This window comes from Panicum virgatum, chromosome 4K (assembly GCF_016808335.1).
Source record: "Panicum virgatum strain AP13 chromosome 4K, P.virgatum_v5, whole genome shotgun sequence".
NCBI lineage: Eukaryota > Viridiplantae > Streptophyta > Magnoliopsida > Poales > Poaceae > Panicum > Panicum virgatum.
In genome coordinates this window covers 13,922,437-13,945,493 of record NC_053139.1, presented here as the reverse complement: position 1 = coordinate 13,945,493, position 23,057 = coordinate 13,922,437, and the positions used below count along the sequence as shown (strand labels likewise).

Here is a 23,057-nt window from a genome sequence, read left to right as displayed (position 1 = left end):
TGCATGGTTATTACCGGAGGCAGCTGCTGTAAGCATGTAACCCCTACTACAAATTAATAATGTTTGCCCAAGCCTCGACAGCAGCGTTTATATTATTATTTTAGATAATGACCTATATTATTATTGACTACGCCAATATTAAAATTTAAATGTATGCGTAAGTTTAAACATAAATTTTCCTCGTATCCTGCATTTCTCCGTCTATTCTCTTGACTCGAAAAACAAGTGTGTGCAAAGTTCATCATGTATGCTCCGTAAGATGATCATCCAGAAGGAAAGACGATGACGCTGCACTTGGGAATCTTTAATTTGTAGCAGTAGTACGTTGGTAGGTACAGCCAGATGTTTCCTTAGCGTTGGGATAATTCAGATTCATCGTGCCCGTGCACCAAACTCGCAATGATCCACGTGTTTGGTGAAGTGATCGATTGGGTCGGTTGCCACCTAACCTAATCTCCGAGAGGAGCTACTTAAGTAATTAACGCCCGTGGGGTGTTGGGCGATTGACCGTCAGTGTGCTATCCTCCGTCCTCGTTCATGCGAGGAATTTTGACTTGAAATTGGACGACCTAGCTACATACTCTCTGGGTTGTTGTTTAGTACGCATCGATCGGCCGGTTTGCTGATTCGACTTGACTGGATTGGGGGTAGTCCTGACTGATGCAAAATTATGTTTAAACTTACACATGCAAAAGAGATGCAAAAGAGAAGGAAATAAACAATAGCAGTACAGCACTACTACTGCGTTTTTGTTTGTTCAAGCCTTTCTCGAGCCATTCGAGGATCTGGTCTCCTCATCAGTCGTCATCACTTAGGCTCGTGGTCGTGGAAGTAAAAACCGATTTGTTTATTTTCCCCCACGATCCTTCATCAGCTTTTGCAAACAAGAAGCAAGTTACTAATTAGTTGAATTGAAGACTTCCTCAGCAATTAAAAGACCTGGTCTTCCTCTTCCTCTAGGCTAAAACGATTTGGTCCGCTTCTTTTGCTAGGGTAAAGCGATCGGGTCCACGCTGATGACGCCGCGAGATGTTTATATTACTTTTTTTTTGAAGGAGAGATGTTTATATATACTAATAATGCATTATTTCCATTTCGCCGGTACGAAGAGCTAGGAAAGCCACGGCACTTGAAAGGCCACGTAGGCTGCGCAATTCCGCGGGGGGGGGGGGGGGGGGGGGGGGTCGGAATTCAGAAAGGCCACCAGGTGCCTTGTGGTGCGTCAACACCTTACAACTTGGACGCCTTCTTGTTGGTGGAAAGAGCCAATCCCCACGCGTCAAAACTGATCCTGATGCACCGCATGCGCTTCTGCCGATCTCGCTGGAGGCCAGGGTCTGGGTCGCCCCTCCGCCGCCATTGCGGCTCACCAACATATTATATACTCTTACTCTTGTACACTATAGAAAGGGAAGGCTTTGAGCGCCTGAACGTTATGGGCGCGACACGTATTCTAAAGAGAGGAAGTCTGGCGCGGGGCGTGGTTCGCCGTCCCTACGTCCTTACATTTTGTCAAAACCTCCGTTTCGCCGGCGAGGTTCCAACGAGCCGACATGCTGTCGCTGTCGTCGGTCGCCGCGCGCACAGGAACAAAAACACCCCTTGGGTGCTCACTGCTCACTCGCCGATTAACTGCCTCCGCCGAGCCGCTTGTTTGACTTGTCCACCCGCCACTCCACCGGCGCCGGCGGCTATATATGGCGCGCCCCGCCTCACCCTCACGAGCCAAGCCGGGCCGCCACCTCACCTCAGCTCCTACCTTCTTCCTCGTCAGCGCGCGGGAGCCGGCCGGGGATAGGAGGATGGGCGCGACGCTGCTGCAGGCGGTGGCGGCGCTGGTGGGCCGGCTGCAGCGGGCGGCGCGGAGGATGGCGGCCGGCAAGGGGTCGCCGCCCCGCGCCGCCGTGGCGCCGAAGAAGACGTTCTCGCCGCTGGCGCCGGCCGGGAGGGCGGCCAGGGAGGCCGAGGCCGGGGTGTGGAGGAAGGAGATCCTCATGGGGGAGCGCTGCCAGCCGCTCGACTTCTCCGGGGTCATCTACTACGATGCCGAGGGCCGCCGCCTCGCGCAACCGCCGCCGCCGCGGTCGCCCATGCGCAGCCCGCTCCCGGCCTCGCCCAGGGTCGCCGCCGCCAACGCCAACGCCCGCGCCTACTACTAGCAGCTGCTCTCTAGGCAGGGATGGCAAAGCTTGCTCTGTTTTTGTTGGGGGTGAGGCAGAGTGTGTGTCTGCTTGGGGATTGTAGCTCGACGCCTGCCTGTACATGGTAATGATCTTGGTGTTCCTCTTCTTCTTCTTCTTCTTTTTTGTTTTCTTTCTGTTTTTTTCGTTGGTGCTGTAATTCTAGGATATGCAACAAGAGCTCATTGAGTTGAGGACTATACTGTCCGATTTGCAGCTTTTCATTCAGCTCGTCAGTAAGGCAACGCATCTTGTCACTTTCATGACAGTTTGTAGGATCACCACCAAAAGTTTGTGTGTTTGTGCTGAGTTGATGGGCGTGGGTATTTGGACTTTATGGGCATGGGTGCTACCGGGTCTCCTTATGTGTGCAGCAAGGAAAGAAAGTTCAGCATGACTCTGCTCTGCTGTCTGCTGACATTTCAGCCATCCAATAGATGCAAGCGAACGTATTAAGGTTCAGAGTCATACCATACCATATGGCATATATTGTTTTATTTGTTAGGCTAAGACAATATCTATAGCTGCCATGCCATGGTAAGTCAACTGCGACATATTTCAGGGACGCTGGTTGCACAAGCCTGTAGTGAAATAGTGACTCAAGCATGGTGCTGGACTGCTGATCACTAGAATTTGTATGGGCAGAACTGCATATAGCACAGGTGGCGCGCTGATCTTGGGTGTTCTTCTAGTTTTCTATTTCTATTTTCTTTCATATATAATACTATTCTAGCTGTATTTGCAAGCTATGCAAGAGTTGAGGCTTATATTGTTTTTCAGTTTGATTTGCAAAACTTCTTGCCTTTTGTAAATTGCGTTGTACCGCCCACTTGAACTTCTATTCCATTAGCAACCTCCAGGAACAATCTGATGATCAAACCTCTCTAATCTAGACAGTTTGAAAATGCGACCTGTTGGTACTTGCTTTCATAATGTAATCTTCAAAATAACATTCTGAATTTGGGTATTTTAGGTGGATTATTGATGGGAATACATTTCAAAATAATCTGCGCGCTGGCTCTTTTCTCATAGTGAAGAGAAAACAATTGTATTTGCAGAATGTCACCGTGCATGAGGTCATCGAGGAGTGAGAACAAAATACCAAACGCGTTGTCAAATTCAGCGTTTGTATACGTACCGTGATGGTGACGGTAGTTACTCTTGTATATCGAGGAAGCTCCATATAATAAATATGGGGAGAATTATTCGTCATGCAGGCGTCGACAACATAATGAAATAATAAACGTAATGGTAAAGTTCTACTTGATTTCGTAGAATGGCGTGTTGCACGTACGATGGGTTTAATACGTTAATCTAGCCTAGTGCTCACCCAGATGTCTCGTCTCGTGCTTTGCTTTTCTTGCAATGGATTGAAATACTGCCCATCTCCAATGACATGTCGTCTAGTACGTACTATATTATGCTTGTGAGAAATAATCCTAATATTTGTTTATAAGACCGTCCATAGTGGAGGGAGCAAATGAAGGAACAAATACACTGTTTGACACGGTAGATGTACTGTTTGTCACTGTAGACAGAGAGGGCGTGGGAAACGAGGAGGGAGCAAATTTGCTCTTGCTCCCTCCGCTGTGGTCAGCCTAATGAAATTAGAAGAACGAAAAGGTGACATGACTAAATTTTTTATTATTTTAACTGTAAATCATTGCATAAGAATTGAAGCCATTGGGCAAGGTGAATTGGTGATCGAGGATAGTAAAATAGGCTTTCCCACCTAACATTAAATCCCAGCTTACCTCATGATATCCCATCTAAAATTGCAGTCAACATTCGGAAGGAAAAGTACACTTTGATAGAGCAATCCATACATCTAAGCAAGAATGTCATTATGAGCACATACAGATGAATCATGGTGGGATCCATGAACCCAAAAAGTCACGGCATACAGCCTAACAGATCCGGAATTAAAAGCCACACAAGTTAGTTAGGAATCCTTAAAGCACCACCATTAGCGTTGAGCGTTCCAAATCTTTTTCCCCTGATATATGCCAAAGTCCTAATGATAGCCCTTAAGATGACCAGATTATCAATTGCACAAAGTTATGAATTAATTATTCCAAACTGCCAATCTGGGAGTGCCTGACTCGAACAGAAGAGTTTTCTGCAAAGAGTGATGATTTGCTGAAGCTACTCATGGAGACGCCTCAGCCTATCTGTATGGATGCTAGCTTATGTTGAGTGACTTGTGGTTCAAGCTCTATCTTGCCCATCCAGTCCACTACGGAATAACTGAGCCTAACGGACACTGAAGAACGAACAACTACCAGCAGCCGGTGAATGTCCAACCAAGCGTTCAGGTGCTCATTGGGTTCATGATCCCTATCTTGACAAGATCTCTCATCAGTCCATATCGAAATTTGGCTCAGAACATGATCAGGGTGGAGCCCCTGAAGCAAACATCGATTGCAAATGTACTGGACTACTGGCTTTTCCTTGGAAGGACGGTGCATCAGTCGAATGGGGAACAGCTAGGAGAGCACGAAACACCTAATACCAAGAAGGCCAGTGGCCCAGTGCCCACATGGTGGTTGTGTAGTTTTGTGAGTTCTGATGAACCTTGCTGGCTCACATATATTCGCAACGTGGTAGTCCATTTTTGTAAACATCCTATGGTGATATTCTTAATTGTTTACATTTTCCCATGCTCTGCAAAGGTGATAGATAAAGGTTGTCTGATCAGTAGCTTAACTTCATCAGGCAACTCTGTGGGCGCTAGACTGGAAATGGACATGGTGAGATACCACTCGCTTATTAGCTCTGAAAGATGGGAGCAAATGATTCTGACACCATAGACGTCGCCACTGCATACCTTGGAGTGAGGTTAGTGCAACTACAGGCAATAAGCCTGGGAGCTGCCCGAGTTGTTTTTATGCCATGGTTCTTTCCCCCACTCTTGCGTTAGTGATGCTGAATTCGGGAACGAATTCCTCTAAGGAGGAGAGAATGTAACACCCAAGATGAATAAAGGGCAAAATACATTTTCTACATGGGAATGCATAAAATTGATAGATAAAATTAACTTTTTGGATCCATTACTCGAATGGACGAACGGACACTGCGGTTGCGTAGAGCTCGTTGAGTACATTCCATTTGACTATCTACATGGCGCATTTGGAGTTTGGATAAAAAAGTTATAGTTTTCTAAAGCTGCTGGACGGCCGGGCGCGTGCTACAGCAACCCCACACTACAGCACTCGTGCTACAGTACCTCACCTTTTCCCAAACCCTAAGCTGTCCCCCCCTGTGCCGCTACTCCCTTTTGCCGTGGAAACAAAGGAGAGAAGAGGGAGAGAAGAGAAGAGAAGGGAAACTAGGGCACGTCTTCGTCGATCCTCCTAGTTCCTCTCCAAAAACTGGTTGGGATTCCTCTCCTCTTTTCATTTTTCCCTTCTCCATGACTTTTCCTCGCTGTTCATGGTGGTGCCGCCTTGTGTGGTATAGTGCAGCGAGGTTGGATGCAAAGAAGAAGGGGAAATGGAGTGGAATTGCCGTAACTGTCGTCGTCATCGCCTTCGCTCTTGTTGTTTGCAAGGGGAACCCTAGGTGACACATGCCCTTGCTGTAGAACATGTTTCCCCCTTGGTTTTAGAAGTTTTTAGCTCTTGGGAGTAGCGGTATTAGTCGCCTTTTGACTAGGATTAAAGTTTTGTCCTCGTCGCTTTTCTCAGCACGTCATCAATCTATGCAGTTTCTGTTCGTGGAAGTTTTTCGTGCTCTTAATGATCTCAAAAAAATATCAAACCTTTATATGAGTTGGAAAAGAGTTTGAGATCTTTCCATGCCCGTAGAGAACACCTCAATCGGATTTAAGATGCGGGAGAAACTAAGGTTGGAATCTAACAGTTTTTTCAGTCTAGTAATTCTGAGCAGTGTCTATTAACATGATGTTTAGGAGATCTTAGTTTTTTCATAAGCTTTTCATATTGGTAAAGATCATATCCACCCAAACTTTTGAGCTCCAGTTATGACTGTCTCAATAGAACTGTTCTGCAGGATCTATCAGAATGTCAGATTAATGTTCACCTCGATTTTACCCAATGATAATGATTTTGCCTACACTTTTTGATAGCTACAAAGTTGTCGGATATGAAGTTATATTTCTTGTGGCAAAATATAAGAATTTTTCACCATCAGAATCAAAGACTCCAAAAAAGAGAAGCAACAGTGCTGCTGTTTTCACTAGATAAGCATATCTTGATGTGAGGACGTTGGGTTCGGGCGCAGGATCGCTTTACTCAATGTTTTTATTTTGAAGTATGTTTGTTTTGGTGCGGAGCTATGTTTGTGAACAAGTGGTGCACCTTCGGACCGTGCTTAGCTCACGTTCTTGATCTTCGGTGAAGGCAAGTACACGTAGCGACGTGGTCTACTCGCTTTAACTTTGTTATTTGAATTGCCTCCATTAAATTTCAGAAGCTCACACTAGCCAGATAAGATCTAAATTTTGTTTTATTTGTGAATTTATATGTTTATCCACTTGTGGCATTGCTCTTGGAGTTATAAGTTTTGGAGGTATATGAAGTTCGTGCATTGCAATCATACTTTTGCACTCTCATATTGAAGATGCATATGAAGAAACCGTAGCCGGATTGGTGCGGTAAGTACCGGTACAAAAACGCACGTTGAGATATAACAATGTGGTTGCAGCCCTCACTTCCTTCCTTGGGATTTGTGGGTAGAAGTGAAGCCATCCATTGCATTGCACCATAAGCATGTGCATTGAAGCATTCATAATGCATTGCGCATTTCTCATATGCATTGAAGCATCATTATGAAGATCTCTACACGAAGTTACACTGTCTCAGTATGATGCTCTTTTATATGAATAATTAATGCATTGTTTAATCAAATTATAATTTAAATAGCTTGGTTAAAGCAGTTTGCTTGCTGAGGTTTTTCCATAAACCTCACACTTGTTTTTCCCCTCACAGGTGCTTGAGCTTGGACGTTCCATGCTTGGGATGGAAGTAGCAGCACGTGTACACACACTTATCAATTTATGTTGAATCAATGTTTTATAATAAAATATTTGGATGTGGAGACTCTGATATTGTTTTAAACTCTCTGATGTGGTTTAGTTTGTAAAATGGTTATTTCACTCTAGTGTTATTTTATCTATCTAAACTTTTTATGTGTTGCTTCCGCTTGATGTTTTTTTTGTGTGTGCTTGTGTTAGCCGTAGCGTTGTGTGGTAACGCTCCAGAATGATGCTGCCGTTCTGGGGTGTTACACGACTAGTCAGAGGTTTAACACTCCTCCGCCCATTCCCTCTCTCCCTACAAATGTATCTACCTTATCTTCCTTCCTCTGCTTTGTTTCTTCCTGCCGCACCGAGCGCAACTCCACCGTACCATTACTCCACTGCTCCTGCCAGTTAGGGTTCAACGTTGGAGGTTGGGGATATTTTTAGTTTCTCATTGTTGCTATCTCACCGGGTTTCAACACCATGGCAACCAAGATATTTGCATTGCTAGCTCTCATTGCTCTTTGTGCAAGTGCCACTACCGCAACCAATTAATATTCCAGTGCACTTCACACCAATGATGGTATTGGGTGCCATGCACAACCATTCACCATAGGCAGCTATATCACACTGGCCATAAAAATGCTACACAACTGGCCACCTCACCACTTCAACAATATTTGACACTAACAATATACCACTATACTTGCAGATTATGCACCAACAGTAGTTGTCACCCCATGCCCATTGCAATCTCGCCCTATTTTTTCAATAGCAATTTGTTAGTGTTCCATTTTGGATGGATAATCTTATGTTGTAACCAATAATGAAGTTATCATGCCCTTGCATGTCGCTTAGTAAGAATAAGGAAAGTTTTAAAAAAAAATACTTCTCACATGTTACCTTTTATACCTAAATATGTGCTGTTTAATTACTTTCATATGAAGGTATTGGGCATTGCGGTGTGCACATTTTAGGCAAAGTGGCAATCTACCCATGCCCATGTAGCTAGGCACACAAAACAATGTAGAAAATATATCTTATGGCAACCATATTAAATCTAACATCACTAAAAAGGGTAAGAGTGAACACTTCACAAATGAAAAGCGGAAATATCTTCTCAATAACGTTATAGTATAATGCAATCATCAGAATATGCGGACCATGTGAAAAGTATAGAATTAAGCAAAAATATCATGAACTAAAAGAAAATAAGGTTAAAATGAACACAACAAAAGATGACAAAAGGGCACGGTTCAAAAGATACAAATGTTATTAGCTCAAGAAATTAAAATACATAATTTTGCTTCAAAAGGAAAATTTTCATAGTAAATAAAAATTTTATTGGAGTCTCAACAAGATGTCGAAAAAAATGACCAAATATAAGAAAACTATTAAGGCCTATACATAGATGACAAAACCTAACTTTATTACACGATTTAAGCTAATGGCTTGACAAGAACCATTTTGAAGCCTTAGGGCATGTACAACAGTGCAGACAACTGCTGTTTTTTATTACAAACAGACAGCTGAACCGACAGCTTGTACAATGACCTGTCTGTTTAGCTGTCTGCAGAGTGATTAATTCATCATTTGACACACAAACTCATGGCGATCTAATGCATAATTGATCTTTGTAGCCATTTTGTTACATACGTCAATTTGACAAGTCTTGGACTACAAGTTTGAGATGTTGTGGATCAAGCATTTGAGCGTTCACTAATTTTGACAAGAGCTCAAGGTTTGAATAAATCATTGGATTAGTCAAAGGCAGACATTTCTCTGTAGTCAGGGAAAACAATGATAAGAGGGCAAGTTGAAGCTTGAATTGTGGAGAATTTTGCAAAGTAGCAAGAATGGATTAAAGATCAATTGGGAAATATAATACATGTTGTACAATATCATGTACTTATGGATCTCAAATCTGAAGCTTTGCTTATTTAATTTAACATCCCAAAATTGATAGAAATATTGGAGAATGACTGAAGAAACTGAATCGATGGACACTGCAACTTTCATATATCCGAGCCATGTTCAGACCCTTGCACCATCCAATATTTTGATCTTTTGATATGAGTGCTTGAACCAAAGTTGTAGGCCTTGGTACCAGCAGTAATTTTTGTATTTGGAGTTTGAAAAGTTTGGGTGCAAAAATTGGAGAGAAATTACTCTGAATTGTAGTGCAAAATAGCAAGGGCCAAATAGAAAAGAAGCAACTCTCCTCCTCGTGAATGCCCGTGACCTATCTTATCTCATCCATGGTCTCTTTCTCTCTTTCAGCTCTCGATGTCTCCTCCCTTTCAGCTTCCTCGTGGGGTGGCGCCTGATGGCCGGCGTGGCGCGATGCAACAGCCTGATGGCCAGTGCTACGCAAGGAGGGGCACATCGCGGCAGCAAGTCAGCGTGGCGCTCCGCGAGAGGCCTGGATCTGGGCTGAGGAACTCATAGAGGCACATCGGAAGAGCATGCGTACACCAGCCGGCGACCGGCGGTCGGTGGCGCCGCAGCCGCGGTCTTCCTTCCCAGCTCCGTCTGGCCTTCCCGGCCCGCGTAGCCATCCATGGATTTCGCGCCCACGGAAGCAGGAACAACGGATCTGAGCGGGGTGTCGCCGAGATGAGGCAGCGGCAGACAACGCGCTCTGAGCCGTCCCCAGGCCGTCGGAGCCAAGGTTTTAAATCACCGGCTAAAATGTTTAGCGGCAAAGCTACCGCTACGGCGTTTAGCGGGCTATAGCCAGTATTTAGTTGACTATAGCCGGCTTTAACGGACTAAATGTCATAGCGTTTGGCCTTCCTAAAAGCTATAGCCGTCTATAGCGGAAGCTATAGCCGGCTATTTAAAACTTTGCTCGGAGCACGAGCCTCCGTCGTCGCCTCGGCAGCCGTCTGCCCCCTTTTGCAAAAACACCTGCATAGAGACGGGGAATAGACAACCGTTGTACATGCCTTTACTAGTTTGTTTGATTTTTCCCTTTTTAAAGACCAACATAAGGCTGCTCGGTCTTCCAAGTGACCAAGTCATTAGGCTGCCTTAACCAAACTGTTCTTAATTAGGATCAAAGGCCACAGGTCATCAAATACTCTTGCTTCAACCATATTATCAACACATTGCAGTAGGGTTCACAACACATTGGCACATAGATCAGATGCACGAAACTCGGCTCCATCGTGTCCAACTAGTCCACAAGGCTACGATCCTTATGCCCTCCCTTACACAATCATGTTTATTTTATTTCCTCTTCAATCCAATAGTTAGAACAAATATGTTTAGTCTACTACTCTATTTTTATGGATGGGTGATGACAGGGGTGGGGGAACAAATTTCTTGATGGCAGCACCATCAAGAAGCGGCGTGCTGAGGTCGGTCGGGGGAGCGGCACGGGCGGCACCCGTGGAGCTGCGCTGCAAGGCTGGGCAATGGCGATGGTGGGGAAGCGGCACGGGTACACAGGCGGATAGCTCGCAGGGGAGGTGAAAAAAAAAATTAATTTTTGGGTAGAAACATCCCTTAACACATGATTTTTAGGGATGTATCCCGACAGTAGAAGATACGTACTCCTCCATCCAAAAAAATCAAGTCACTCTTGAATTCAAAATTTGTTTTAAAAAACAAATCATCTTATCATATTTAGAAAATGCTTGTGTACGCAAAAATCAATTAGTGCCAAATATGAGTAATAAATAGGGACAAACATGGTCATTTTATCTTCTTATTAATTTATCCTAGAATTTCTAGGATGACTTTTTTTTTTGGATGGAGGGAGTATTCTTTATTAGTTTAGACTTCATGAACTCACATCCTTGTAAATGAAACATTCCTCACGAGCGGACAATGGTGGAGTTAGGAATTGAGCTCAGAGTATGCCGTTCCCTGCTGCGCCGACCAACCGCCGGCAAATTACCAACAAATTTTTTTTCGACTAATGGGCTGAGCTTATTAGGGTATGGCAGGGGATCCCGGCATATCATGTACGTCCACCACTACAAGCAGAACAATATTCTTAGAGCATATCCAAAAGCTCTTGTATCTTGAGTAAGTTAGCTAAAAAAAGAAAGACAAAAAACTCCCATCCAACAGAAATTCTATCTACCTTGTCTTCTATCCTCGTTTACTATCCATGGGGTGCCGTTGGGCATTGCCTAGCGCTGAGCGCTAGCCATTCCTTTTTATATTTTGGAGAGCTGTTGGATTTCATCTATTTTTCGCTAGCTATTTTATTTTACATAATAGCTATATCAGGATTTTAGCTATTCATAGATATAAGAGCTCTTGGAGATGCTCTTATGTCTTATTTTGTATACTGAAGATACATTAGCAATAATGCCGATCTATTGGTTGATCCAATTTTGTTTGCTATAAGATATACCTCCAAATGTCTCCGGCTTGCACTAGCGACAAATACACAAGTATATATCTAGATGTTTTAAGCCATCGATGATTTGTTTTGACTCGTAAACACATCATCAATGGACTTATTCAATCACTTTAATTTTTCGTCCATTTTAGCTTCTAGCAGGGCAACCAACATACCTTTGCAAAAGTGAAGGTATCCTGCGTCCTTAATAAAGCAGTCATGCCACTATCACCAATTCTTAACAGTAACATTCAAAAAGACATAACTTTTTCCAAAATTTTATTGCAAATTATTATTGAGGTCATCAGATTTCCAAAAACAGTTAGAGAAAGCACCAAATTTTACCAACCGCCAAGTCACCTCCATGTGATTCAGCTTTTAACTTTTAGTTCAACAAATGATATTTTTCCATCTATAAATAGGACCTACATCAATCCTCGGTCCATAATCCTCACATATACATATCTATTAGGAGAATAATCAAGGAGGCAAGTAGTCCAACACCATGGCAGCCAAGATGTTTGCACTATTTGCCCTCCTTGCTCTTTGTGCCAGCACCATTGCGGCAACCTATATCCCAGGGTACTTCCCACCAACGATGGCATCGGGTGCCATGAACCCATGCATGCAGTATTGTGCTATGCAACAACCATTTACCATGGGCAGCTTTACCTCACCTTCCTTGATGCTACAACAACCATTCGCGTCACCGTTTCAACAGTATCTGACACCCGTGACGGCGCAACATATGGCGACGCAAACACAGTGCAACTGTGGGGCCGTCTCGCAGATTACGCACCAACAACAGCTGCCATTTGCCTTGAACCCCATGGCCGCAGCGATGTCGCCCTTTTTGTTCCAGCAGCCCTTTGTTGGTGTTCCGTTCTAGATAGATGATCGTATGTTGTAATCAATAATAAAATTGACATGCCATCGCATGTGATTGAGTAGGAATAAGGAAAGGTTCGAACAAAATACTTTTCACATGTATCCTTTTACATCTACTTTTGTGATTCTTTTTTCAAAGTAGGGTATTGGGTAATGCGCCTTGCACATTGTAGGCAAAGTGACAACCTACCCACAAGATGCAGCTAAATGCAGAAAACAAAGAATAGAAATACATTTAATGGCAACCATCTTAAATCGAGAAAGGGCAAGAGTGAAGACTTCACAAACAAAAGGATGAAGAATATTCTCGATAATAATGTCTAATAATGCTATTTTTGTAATTATCGGCCACTTGAAAAGTACAGAATTAGGTGGAAACACCGCGAACTAAAAGAAAATTGTGGTTAGAGTGAATACAACAAAAGATGACAACATAATAGTTTAAAAGATTTAGATGTTAATTAGCTCAACAAAATACATAATTTTGCTTCAGAAGGAAATTGTTTATGGTAAGTAAGTGTTATTGAACTTACTGTATATAAAAAAATATCAATAACTAAACATAGATGGCAAACCCTAAATTTATTACATGATTTGAGCTGATGGCTTACATAAAGACAAAGATAAAGATGCTTAGTTTTTGAAATCACTGCTGTATTAACCAAATTGCTTTTAATTAGGATAAAAGGCCATTGGTCATCCAACACTCTATAATCAGCCATATCATCGACAGGTGGACCCACCTCTAACCTAGCAGCAGGGTTTACAACACATTGGGATCACATAGATCAGATGCAAGAAAGTCACCGCCATCATGTCCAAATGAATCCCCACCGCTAGAATCCACAAGGCTACCATCCATATGCTCTCTCTTACGTAATTATCGTTCGAAACCTCAATTTATGTAATTTCCTCTCCAATCCAGTCATTAGGTGTAAATGCCATGTTAGAACAAATATGTCTAGTCTTATATACAATTATTGAGTCGAGATCAACACTTTTTACATACTTTTCCTTAGCTGTGTTGATTCTTTACCCCGATGAACTACAAACGCTTAGCTAATAGAATATATATTGTAGTCACTCTTGACTAATACATATTCCTTCTTATTCGAGACTGCATGACCCCATGTATTTTTCAATGGAACATTCGCCACGAGTAGAACTCTAAGAGCTATTGGATTGTCTTCTTTTGTGTACTTAAGGCACAATAGCAGTAATGCCAACCTATTGGTCGATCCAATGTGGTTGGCTGTAAGATATACATTCAACAGTCCCAGGCTTGCACTACCGACAACTACACAAGTATATATCTAAGTGTTTTTAGGCTTTCAGCCATTGATGATTTGCTCCACACTACATGTATTTTGTTTAAAGTGTAAAAACATCATCAATGGACTTATTCAATCACTTTAATTTTTTGTCCATTTTAGCTTCTAGCAGGGCAACCAACATACCTTTGCAAAAGTGATGGTATCCTGCGTCCTTAATAAAGCAGTCATGCCACTATCACCAATTGTTAACAGTAACATTCAAAAAGACATAACTTTTTCCAAAATTTTATTGCAAATTATTATTGAGGTCATCAGATTTCCAAAAACAGTTAGAGAAAGCACCAAATTTTACCAACCGCCAAGTCACCTCCATGTGATTCAGCTTTTAACTTTTAGTTCAACAAATGATATTTTTCCATCTATAAATAGGACCTACATCAATCCTCGGTCCATAATCCTCACATATACATATCTATTAGGAGAATAATCAAGGAGGCAAGTAGTCCAACACCATGGCAGCCAAGATGTTTGCACTATTTGCCCTCCTTGCTCTTTGTGCCAGCACCATTGCGGCAACCTATATCCCAGGGTACTTCCCACCAACGATGGCATCGGGTGCCATGAACCCATGCATGCAGTATTGTGCTATGCAACAACCATTTACCATGGGCAGCTTTACCTCACCTTCCTTGATGCTACAACAACCATTCGCGTCACCGTTTCAACAGTATCTGACACCCGTGACGGCGCAACATATGGCGACGCAAACACAGTGCAACTGTGGGGCCGTCTCGCAGATTATGCACCAACAACAGCTGCCGTTCGCCTTGAACCCCATGGCCGCAGCGATGTCGCCCTTTTTGTTCCGGCAGCCCTTTGTTGGTGTTCCGTTCTAGATAGATGATCGTATGTTGTAATCAATAATAAAAGTGACATGCCATCGCATGTGATTGAGTAGGAATAAGGAAAGGTTCGAACAAAATACTTTTCACATGTATCCTTTTACATCTACTTTTGTGACTCTTTTTTTCAAAGTAGGGTATTGGGTAATGCGCCTTGCACATTGTAGGCAAAGTGACAACCTACCCACAAGATGCAGCTAAACGCAGAAAACAAAGAACAGAAATACATTTAATGGCAACCATCTTAAATCGAGAAAGGGCAAGAGTGAAGACTTCACAAACAAAAGGATGAAGAATATTCTCGATAATAATGTCTAATAATGATATTATCATAATTATCGGCCACTTGAAAAGTACATAATTAGGTGGAAACACCGCGAACTAAAAGAAAATTGTGGTTAGAGTGAATACAACAAAAGATGACAGCAGAGTGGTTTAAAAGATATAGATGTTACTTAGCTCAAGAAAATACATAATTTTGCTTCAGAAGGGAATTGTTTATGGTAAGTAAAAGTGTTTTTGAAATTACCAAATATAAGTAAAATATCAACAACTATACACAGATGGCAAACCCTAAATTTATTATATGATTTGAGCTGATGGCTTATACAAAGACTAACATAAAGATGCTTAGTTTTTGAAATGACCCGATCACTAGGCTGTATAAACCAAATTGCTTTTAATTAGGATCAAAGGCCATTGGTCATCCAACACTCTATAATCTGCCATATCATCGACAGGTCGACCCACCCCTAACCTTACAGTAGGGTTTACAACACACTGGGCCCAAATGAATCCCGGGATCACATAGATAAGATGCAAGGAAGTTGCCGCCATTGTGTCCAAATGAATCCCCACCGCTAGAATCCACAAGGCTACCATCCATATGCCCTTTTGCTGCTACTTTTCTCACTGTCAATTTCTTATCCGCCCACCCAACTCCAATCGCGCCTGCGAGTGCCGCGCCTCTCCCACCAATCAAGCATCCTTTCATCCCATTCCATGCTCCGCCGCCGCTCATCCCTTTTTCCTGCACAACAATCTCCATCCGCTGCTTCCTGCTCCTCATCTGCGTGATTCCGCTGCCTCCCCTCCTTCCACTTCCATCTGCGTCGTGCTCCCCCACCCCTCCCCTCTCACATAAACACTGTAGCGCTGGCCTGCCATCACTGCGGCGCGCTCAGTTGCGGGCACAGGCCAGACATCCCAGCGGCAGATGCCGGTGGATGCGGGGCTAGGCCGCGCAGGCTGGACGAGCTAGGTCCGTTCCAGGCAGCGACCTCTGCTGCGGGCGCAGGCCAGACATCCTCGGCAGCGGCTACGGGGCTGGGCTGCACAGGCTAGGCGAGCTGTGTTGGTGCGAGTGCGGCTGTGAAGCCGAGGCTATTGCTGTCGGGAGAGCGCTGTCGGTGCTATTACGCATGTCAGTTGGTCATCCCCATCTCGATTTCACCGCACCACCGCTCACCCACACGCTGTACCCGTGTTCAATCCCTCTTGACAGGTACGCTTTGCCTGATCATCCTAGCCCATCTGTATCATGCCGCCACCCACCCTCCCCATCCCGTTGCTCTCCATGCATTGTTCCTTGCAGTTGGCGAAGTGTGAGCACGCGGAGCCGGAAACAGAGCAGCAGAAGTGGCGTCTGTGAGCGGGTTGGTCCTCCTCTCCTTCCCATCACATTGCTTCGCTGGTGGATGCGTCCACGGGAAGAGGCGGTCAGGCCAGCTTCGCCAATTTTCATAGGCAGATATGGACGGTGGCTCTGGTGAATGCGGCACCATCATCAAGGAAAAGCGACTGCGGCGGTCAGCTTTCTCGCCACAGATCCATGGGTGCAAGAGGAGGTGGACCAGACGGCGCCTCCCATCAGCATCCGCGTTGAGTATTTCATTTTTGTTAGTGAAACACTCTAGGTGTTAATGGATAAATAACTTTTCTGATTTAAACAAATTGGAAGGATGTAAATGCTCGTTACTTTACAAACTTCACTAGTCTGTTCTCTTTTCTTCTGAAGCATAATCGATAGAACCAACCATCGCTTCTGTAATGCTCACTTGTACAATTGTCAAAGCAAGCCATTTAGTTTCAATTTCTCTATGTGTGATCTTTATTTAAGGCTTGAAGTTGATTCTGGTTTCGTTTCATCTCCCTTTAGCAGAGACATGGACATGTCTAAACTTGAAACAACCAAATCAAAACAGTTGAGAGTGGAAGGAGAAATACTAGGTGCTTGGCATGAAAGCTTTGCATACACGTACGTAAGGAAAATAGGTTCAATACATGTCAGCCTTTCAAGAAAATAAGGAAAATAGTGTCGACATTATACTATAAATAACGATGACGAAAACCAAGAAATATTATGTACTGTCTTCTAGTGGGCTCCAACATTTTTTTATCATTCATTTTTACATCTTCATGTTTTTAGGTATTCAATTTTGTTCTTCAATTATCTCTATTACTCATTTGCATCTTAAAATTTTTGAATTGGGTCTCTAATAGTGTTGTTCTTTTAATGCTTCAAACTACTTATGAGTAAAGATCATAGCATTGATACAAATGAACAAAACATTCAAAGATCTTTTAATAATAAATAAGAAATTGTAGACTAATGTATTTTCTATTCCAAAAATTGTATTACATAAAACTAATAGTTTTGTCGCTACAAGGTTGGATTTATGTTATAGATATATGTAGTTAAAGATTGCATTTTGATTGTTAGTAAAACACTATAGGTATTATGTCACACCCCAAAATTGCAATTTTGGGATGTGAATAAAATTTTGAATATAATTATCCATCTCCTGTATATTTCGAGAATTTTCCAAAATTTTCTGGCATTTATTCTCACTTTTTCTATAGAGCTAAATCCATTCAATGGAATGTTCTAGAATCTTTTTTCGAGATTTATTTATTTTATTTGGACTCCTCGTGTCTCAAAATATCCCCAGGATTTTTTTTGGGATTTTTAGCATATATTTTTTTGAATTAAAATATTTTTCTAGAATTTTTTGAATTTATTTTAATTCTGAATATACGTTCTATGCAATTAAAATTCTTTCTCTTTTCTTTCCGGACTGGACTCCACTCATTTTGCTTCCATTGAGTTTCATGTTCTCTAATCTTTCACCTCGATCAAATCATGCCCGAAATGGTCTTATCTCGATTTTGGCATTTTTCAGTGATGTTTCACTGTCATCGCTATCAGTTCTGTCAACCAGTACTGTCGCTCTGAAATACTTGTTTCATCTCGATCCCCTTAGTTCCAGCCTTTTTACCTCTCCTTGTTGCCTTTCTCTCCGCGACTGGAATTCTATTAATTGGCCCGAATCAATCTTATTCCCCCACGGACACGGGCAATGCTAAAATGCGCGCGCGCCCCAGGACAGCAAGTAGCGCGCGATTTCCGACAGCCACTCTCTACCTGGCTGCAGTTTGCCTTCACGTGTTCATGTGGATGGAGCCTACCAACGGTTTTTATTTTTTTATTCCCCTTCTCTGCTAGTAGTTCAAGTACCACGTCATGTCCTTATCCACTCTTTGTAATCCCATGGAGAGCGGTGATATTTTTTCTATTTTTATCTATTTCCCCTTTTCTCTTTTAATATTAATTGAATAAATTATTATTCTGAAAAAGTTATAAATATATCTTAGGTAACTCCGTCGTGTAGGAAAACTTTTCTAACTTTTTTTCCACAAGTTTTTCATCTTTTTTGCATAAGTTGTATAAAGACAGCAACAATTTTTCCTTTTTTAGAAAGTTTTCTATCCCGCATTTTTCTACTTTTGGAAATTTATAATTTATAAATATAAGTTTTTAGTATAACTTTTGCGCATCTTCAGTGGAGAATAAACTATCATCATAATTTTTTATGATAGACATAACTTACGTATAATTTTTTTCTAGCAACTTGAGGAATAATTTCTTAGTACAACTTTCATGATACATATAGTTTTTTAGCAAAACTTTTACGATCTATACAATTTTAATGCATAGATTTTTTTCAAATACTTATGGAGCATAATTTTTAGCATAACTTGTAGAATGTTATCTTTATCAAGGAGATTTCTCGTACAAATTCTTTTACACAAGTTCATCATATAACTTTTTACGCATGAAATTCATCATACAACTTTTGAGTACAACTCTCAGTATACTTTTTAGATAACTTTTCACACAATTTTGATGCATAAATTCGTCATACAGCTTGTGAAAAATATAATTTGTCGAGATAACTTTTCAACACAACTTGCTGGATAATTTTTTATATACAAGTTCATCATACAAATTCTAAGCACAAATGATTGATATAATTTTTAGTAGATTTTTTCTAAAGTCTTTGTCAAGAGAATTTCTCTAGAGAAATACATAGTAGAAAGTAAAAAGTTAAAACCTGAAAAAAAGGAATAATCAATAGTAGAAAGTAATGGGTTGGGGCGCTTGATATTTGTGGACCCTACATATTTGCAAATTCCCAAAAAAAAGTCCTCAAGACCGGGGCGCAATAATAAAATCAATGTTGACTGTGTGGGTTGGCACAAACGGGCCAACCATCGATCGGCCCAGCTGCGCGTGTCATTAAATGGACCAGCAAAAAAAACAGAAAGGGGAACGGGAACGGACCACTACCCGCCTGTCGCATCGTTTGCTAGGAACTCAACTAGGGCGCGATCGCGCGATTGGATTCCGCCACGGACACTCCCTTCGCGTGCAGTGCTGTCGCTAGGAACAGCGCCCGAGCCGAGCACCGGAGCCCCTTCCGTGCGCACGTCCCATGATAGCGTGAAGAGCCAGCCCTGCGTTTCTGCCCAGCCAGCCCCCAAAGGGCCCATGATCTTTGAGGTTTGCACGGCCCACTAAGACTGAAAATGTATCCATCATCCCGAGTTCACTTTTGTCATTGTAAGAGATCAAAACAAAATCAATCTCCGTCTCTCATCTCCGGAGTATCTATGAAAATCTCTCTCTAGCTCTTCGCATCTCTATCTCCAAAGAGAGCCATCGGGTGCCTCGCTAGTATGATGCTGTTAGGCATCTGCGCTAGCCCCGCCGCCGCCAGGCTCCTGCCTTGACATGCGTGCCGGGGGCAGCGAGGGGGCGTCTATTCATTATACGTACGACTAGAAGCTATACTATCGCATACATCAGTTAAAGATATAATAAATAGAAATTGTTTCGAAACAAAATAAAATATTTCAAGAAAAATAAGTTTCAAAACAAATAAAAATGTTTCAAGAAATATCTAGAAATAGAAATGGTTCCGGAACAAATAAAAATATTTTAGAAAAATATTATCTAAATATAATCATATACGATAGTATGACTTCCAGTCGCACGTGCGATGAATAGACTTCACGGGCAGCGACCCTGCGATCGTGCAATAGGGACAGGTCCCGTGAGGGCAAATCCTGCTGCCACGCATCGGCTCCGGCACCTGGAGCCCGTGAGGCCTCCTGTGAGTCCCATCTTTGCAGCACGTCGTCGCCAGGAGAGGTCAGAAACCGCCGATGCCATCACCTGCATCTACCCAGCGCCGCCACCAGGAGCCGAGCAGCGTCGACCGGCGCCCCAGCGTCCTCGGCCCGCGGGACACACCCCTGCTGTCCCCGACCCCATCTGCCCTGCTCCTGCATCATCACCTCCACGACATGCGGCACCACTGCAAGGAGAACAAGCCACAAACGGAATTCGCCGCTGCCTCGAGCAGACCACCGACGCCTTCTTCTCGACGAGATTCCAGCCGCTACGGTGACTTCCCGCCGCCGGTGAGCCCTCAAGCGAGTTCCCCTCCTCTTCCTCTCTCTTTTTCCCATCTCACCATGATCTCTCGTGCTCTTAAACTCCAACAAAGGAAAGCCCCAGGAGCACCGCCCGTCATGGCTATGTGCCATGTGCTTTTTGCAGTAAGCTCTTCGAGATATCCAATTTTATTTCAATTAATTCTTGTGTCTTATCCTTTCCACCGATAACCCCCTGTATATATTCAATACCTGCACATAATTTCAAATTTATTTTCTATTCCTAATCCATGATAAATTCGCGTGCACTATTTATAGTGTCAAATGAATCATTCCAGCTAGCCCATATCATGTATCAATGTTTTATCACGTTCAGGTTAATGTAGCACTGTTTAGCCCTTTTATCGACTGTTTTAGTTCCGTTTAGCTCCGTTTTAAGCTTTTGTCGTGTTCTGGCGATCGTAGCTTCGAGCTCTCTTCTTTAGTGCGCTCTTGTAATGCTTTTCTTTTGTTTAGTGCTCTTTTTATAGTTGTGCTTGTTTGCTTATTTCTTTTTGTTTGTCCCAATGCTTGTCGCGAGTAGAAGGAACGTAGTTCGAGAGCTGTGAAGATGAAGAGTTGCAAGAACAAGAACTGAAGACTCTGAGCAGTTATTATCTGGATTTAAGACAAGTATATTTCTTGATTATATTTCTGTCCTAATAATTTTTACTTTACGCTTGCATGCATTAAACTGATGGGTACATATTATCCTTATTGTTGTCCATGTCCTGGAATAGCCGGGTTTCTTTTATAAAATCTCTTGGGTAGTTTGCTTAGTCGCTGAACAGTGGTTATGGGTGGTTTACAATAATGTTATTTGAGACATGAGACTTGTGGATATATCTTTTGAAACAATATGATAAATTGGTGAACTTTATTAAAATCAACCATGGAGAACCATTCGGGAAAACAGTGCAACCACAAGAACTACATGGCTCTGGTCTTGGCTAATTAATTAGATGTCTCTAGCTTGTTAGTAGCTTACCGAAAAGCGCATGGGGTGGGGGGGCTGTGATGGGCTGATCGCTGCCTGCCAAGGGTGCGTTCTATGTTTTGGGAATTGGTCATGCCTTGGGGGAGGGACATCCACGCAGCTGCTGAAATCTTAGCGGGCTACTACTAGTAAGAGAGTCTTTGTAAAGGCATCGTAGCGTCCCTATGCAATCACACCTAAGGAAGTGTGGTATTGTGCCTGGCTACATAGCATGGTTGGGTCCATAGTTCTTTTGAACTTTTACATGACTTGTGGGTAAAGTGTGCAACCTCTGCAAAGTGAAAACTGATATATCAGCCGTGCTCACGGTCATGAGCGGCTCGGACCCTCACATGTCTACTTAATAGAAATTATTACTTTAATTCAACCATATAAATGTTCCAAGCTTTTATTTATTCAGATATATTTTTATTTTTTTTATAAATGTGGGATGGCTTCATACATGATTTAGTAAATAGGTTGTTAATGTTCAACTGTTATTTAAAATACTTACCGCTTTATTCAACCAAGCCTATATCCTTACTTTAAGCCTTTCATGTCATTTATTTCCAATATACTTGCTGAGTACGACATGTGCTCACCCTTGCTATACCAACACTGCTCAAAGAAGAAAGTTGGAATAAAGCTGAAGATGTTGCTGAGTTCTAGATGTACACAACCCCCAGTCAATAGCCTATGAAGTGTGGAGCTTTTATTTCTAGGAGAAGTTGTACATCTCTGATAGTCGGTTAGTGTTGTAAGTCTCTTTTTACGTGACATTGTTGCTCATTATTTTATTATGACGTCACTATATGTATGAAACTTGATCCTGGCATACATATAGTTATGCATTCGCTTTTCTTTTTAAAACCGGGTGTGACATATTAAAGAATTAATAACTTTTCTAATTTGAATAAGATAGAAGGATGTAATTTCTCATCACTTTATAAATTTCACCAATATGTTTCCTCTTCTTCCAAGCATAATCGATAGAAGAAACAATCGCTTCCGTTACATTTACTTGTGAAGTTGGCAAAGCAAGGCATTTGGTTTTGATTTCTCTATATGCGCCCCCTGTTTACGGCTTGAAGTTGCTTCTGTCTCCATTTCCATGTCACTTGTTTTTGTAGAGACATAGACATCTCTAAACTTTAGCAATCGAAAAATATAAGTTGTTGAGTGTTGAAGAACAAATCATAGCGCAAAGTGCAAAAGGTTGCCAATGGTACGTGTCTTGTGGTGGATATCAGCCTTGAAAGGTAATGAGAAAGATTGTTTTGATATTTTATTGTAAATGAGCTGAGAAAAACCTAGAAATACTACTTATTGCCCGCAAACCACAAATGGTATGGAAGTTTTTTTTCTCCTTTTTTTCAATTATTTTGGCATTTTTCATGTTCTTGGTGTTCCATGTTGTTCTTGCACTATCTATTCCTTATTGGGATCTTGAAAATTGCAATAGTGACTGATAGTTATTTTTGTTGAATGTTTTAAACTACGAGATGAGCAATGATCATATCATTGACACAAATTAACAAATCATCTAAATACCTATTGATCTTGCATAACCTTTATGGACTATTTACTTTGCTATTCCAAAAATTGTCTTGTTAAAAACAATGATTGGGAGACTGTAAGGTTAGATTCATAATATAAATATGTGAATGCAACTAGCTAATAATTAGCGAAACACTATAGGTATTATTAGATAACTAACTTTT

General features: G+C 42.1%; 1 protein-coding gene and 1 long non-coding RNA gene across 2 annotated transcripts; both read left to right on the top strand.

Moving 5' to 3' along the window:
- The first annotated feature begins 1,618 nt into the window (after nt 1-1,618).
- Nucleotides 1,619-2,404, top strand: LOC120703232. The gene has a single exon (XM_039987253.1). It carries the CDS (start codon nt 1,698-1,700, stop codon nt 2,157-2,159), a length of 462 nt encoding a protein of 153 aa, XP_039843187.1. The 5' UTR covers nt 1,619-1,697; the 3' UTR covers nt 2,160-2,404.
- A 17,612-nt stretch (nt 2,405-20,016) lies between these two features.
- LOC120703231 lies at nt 20,017-22,278 on the top strand. Its single transcript, XR_005686847.1, has 2 exons — nt 20,017-20,486; nt 20,905-22,278. It is a non-coding gene; the product is annotated as an uncharacterized LOC120703231 (long non-coding RNA).
- The last annotated feature ends 779 nt before the right edge of the window (nt 22,279-23,057 follow it).

What these genes read in the sequence shown, in the direction of transcription:
- LOC120703232 (XM_039987253.1), top strand. Translation starts at nt 1,698, where the DNA reads ATGGCGCGCCCCGCCTCACCCTCACGAGCCAAGCCGGGCCGCCACCTC.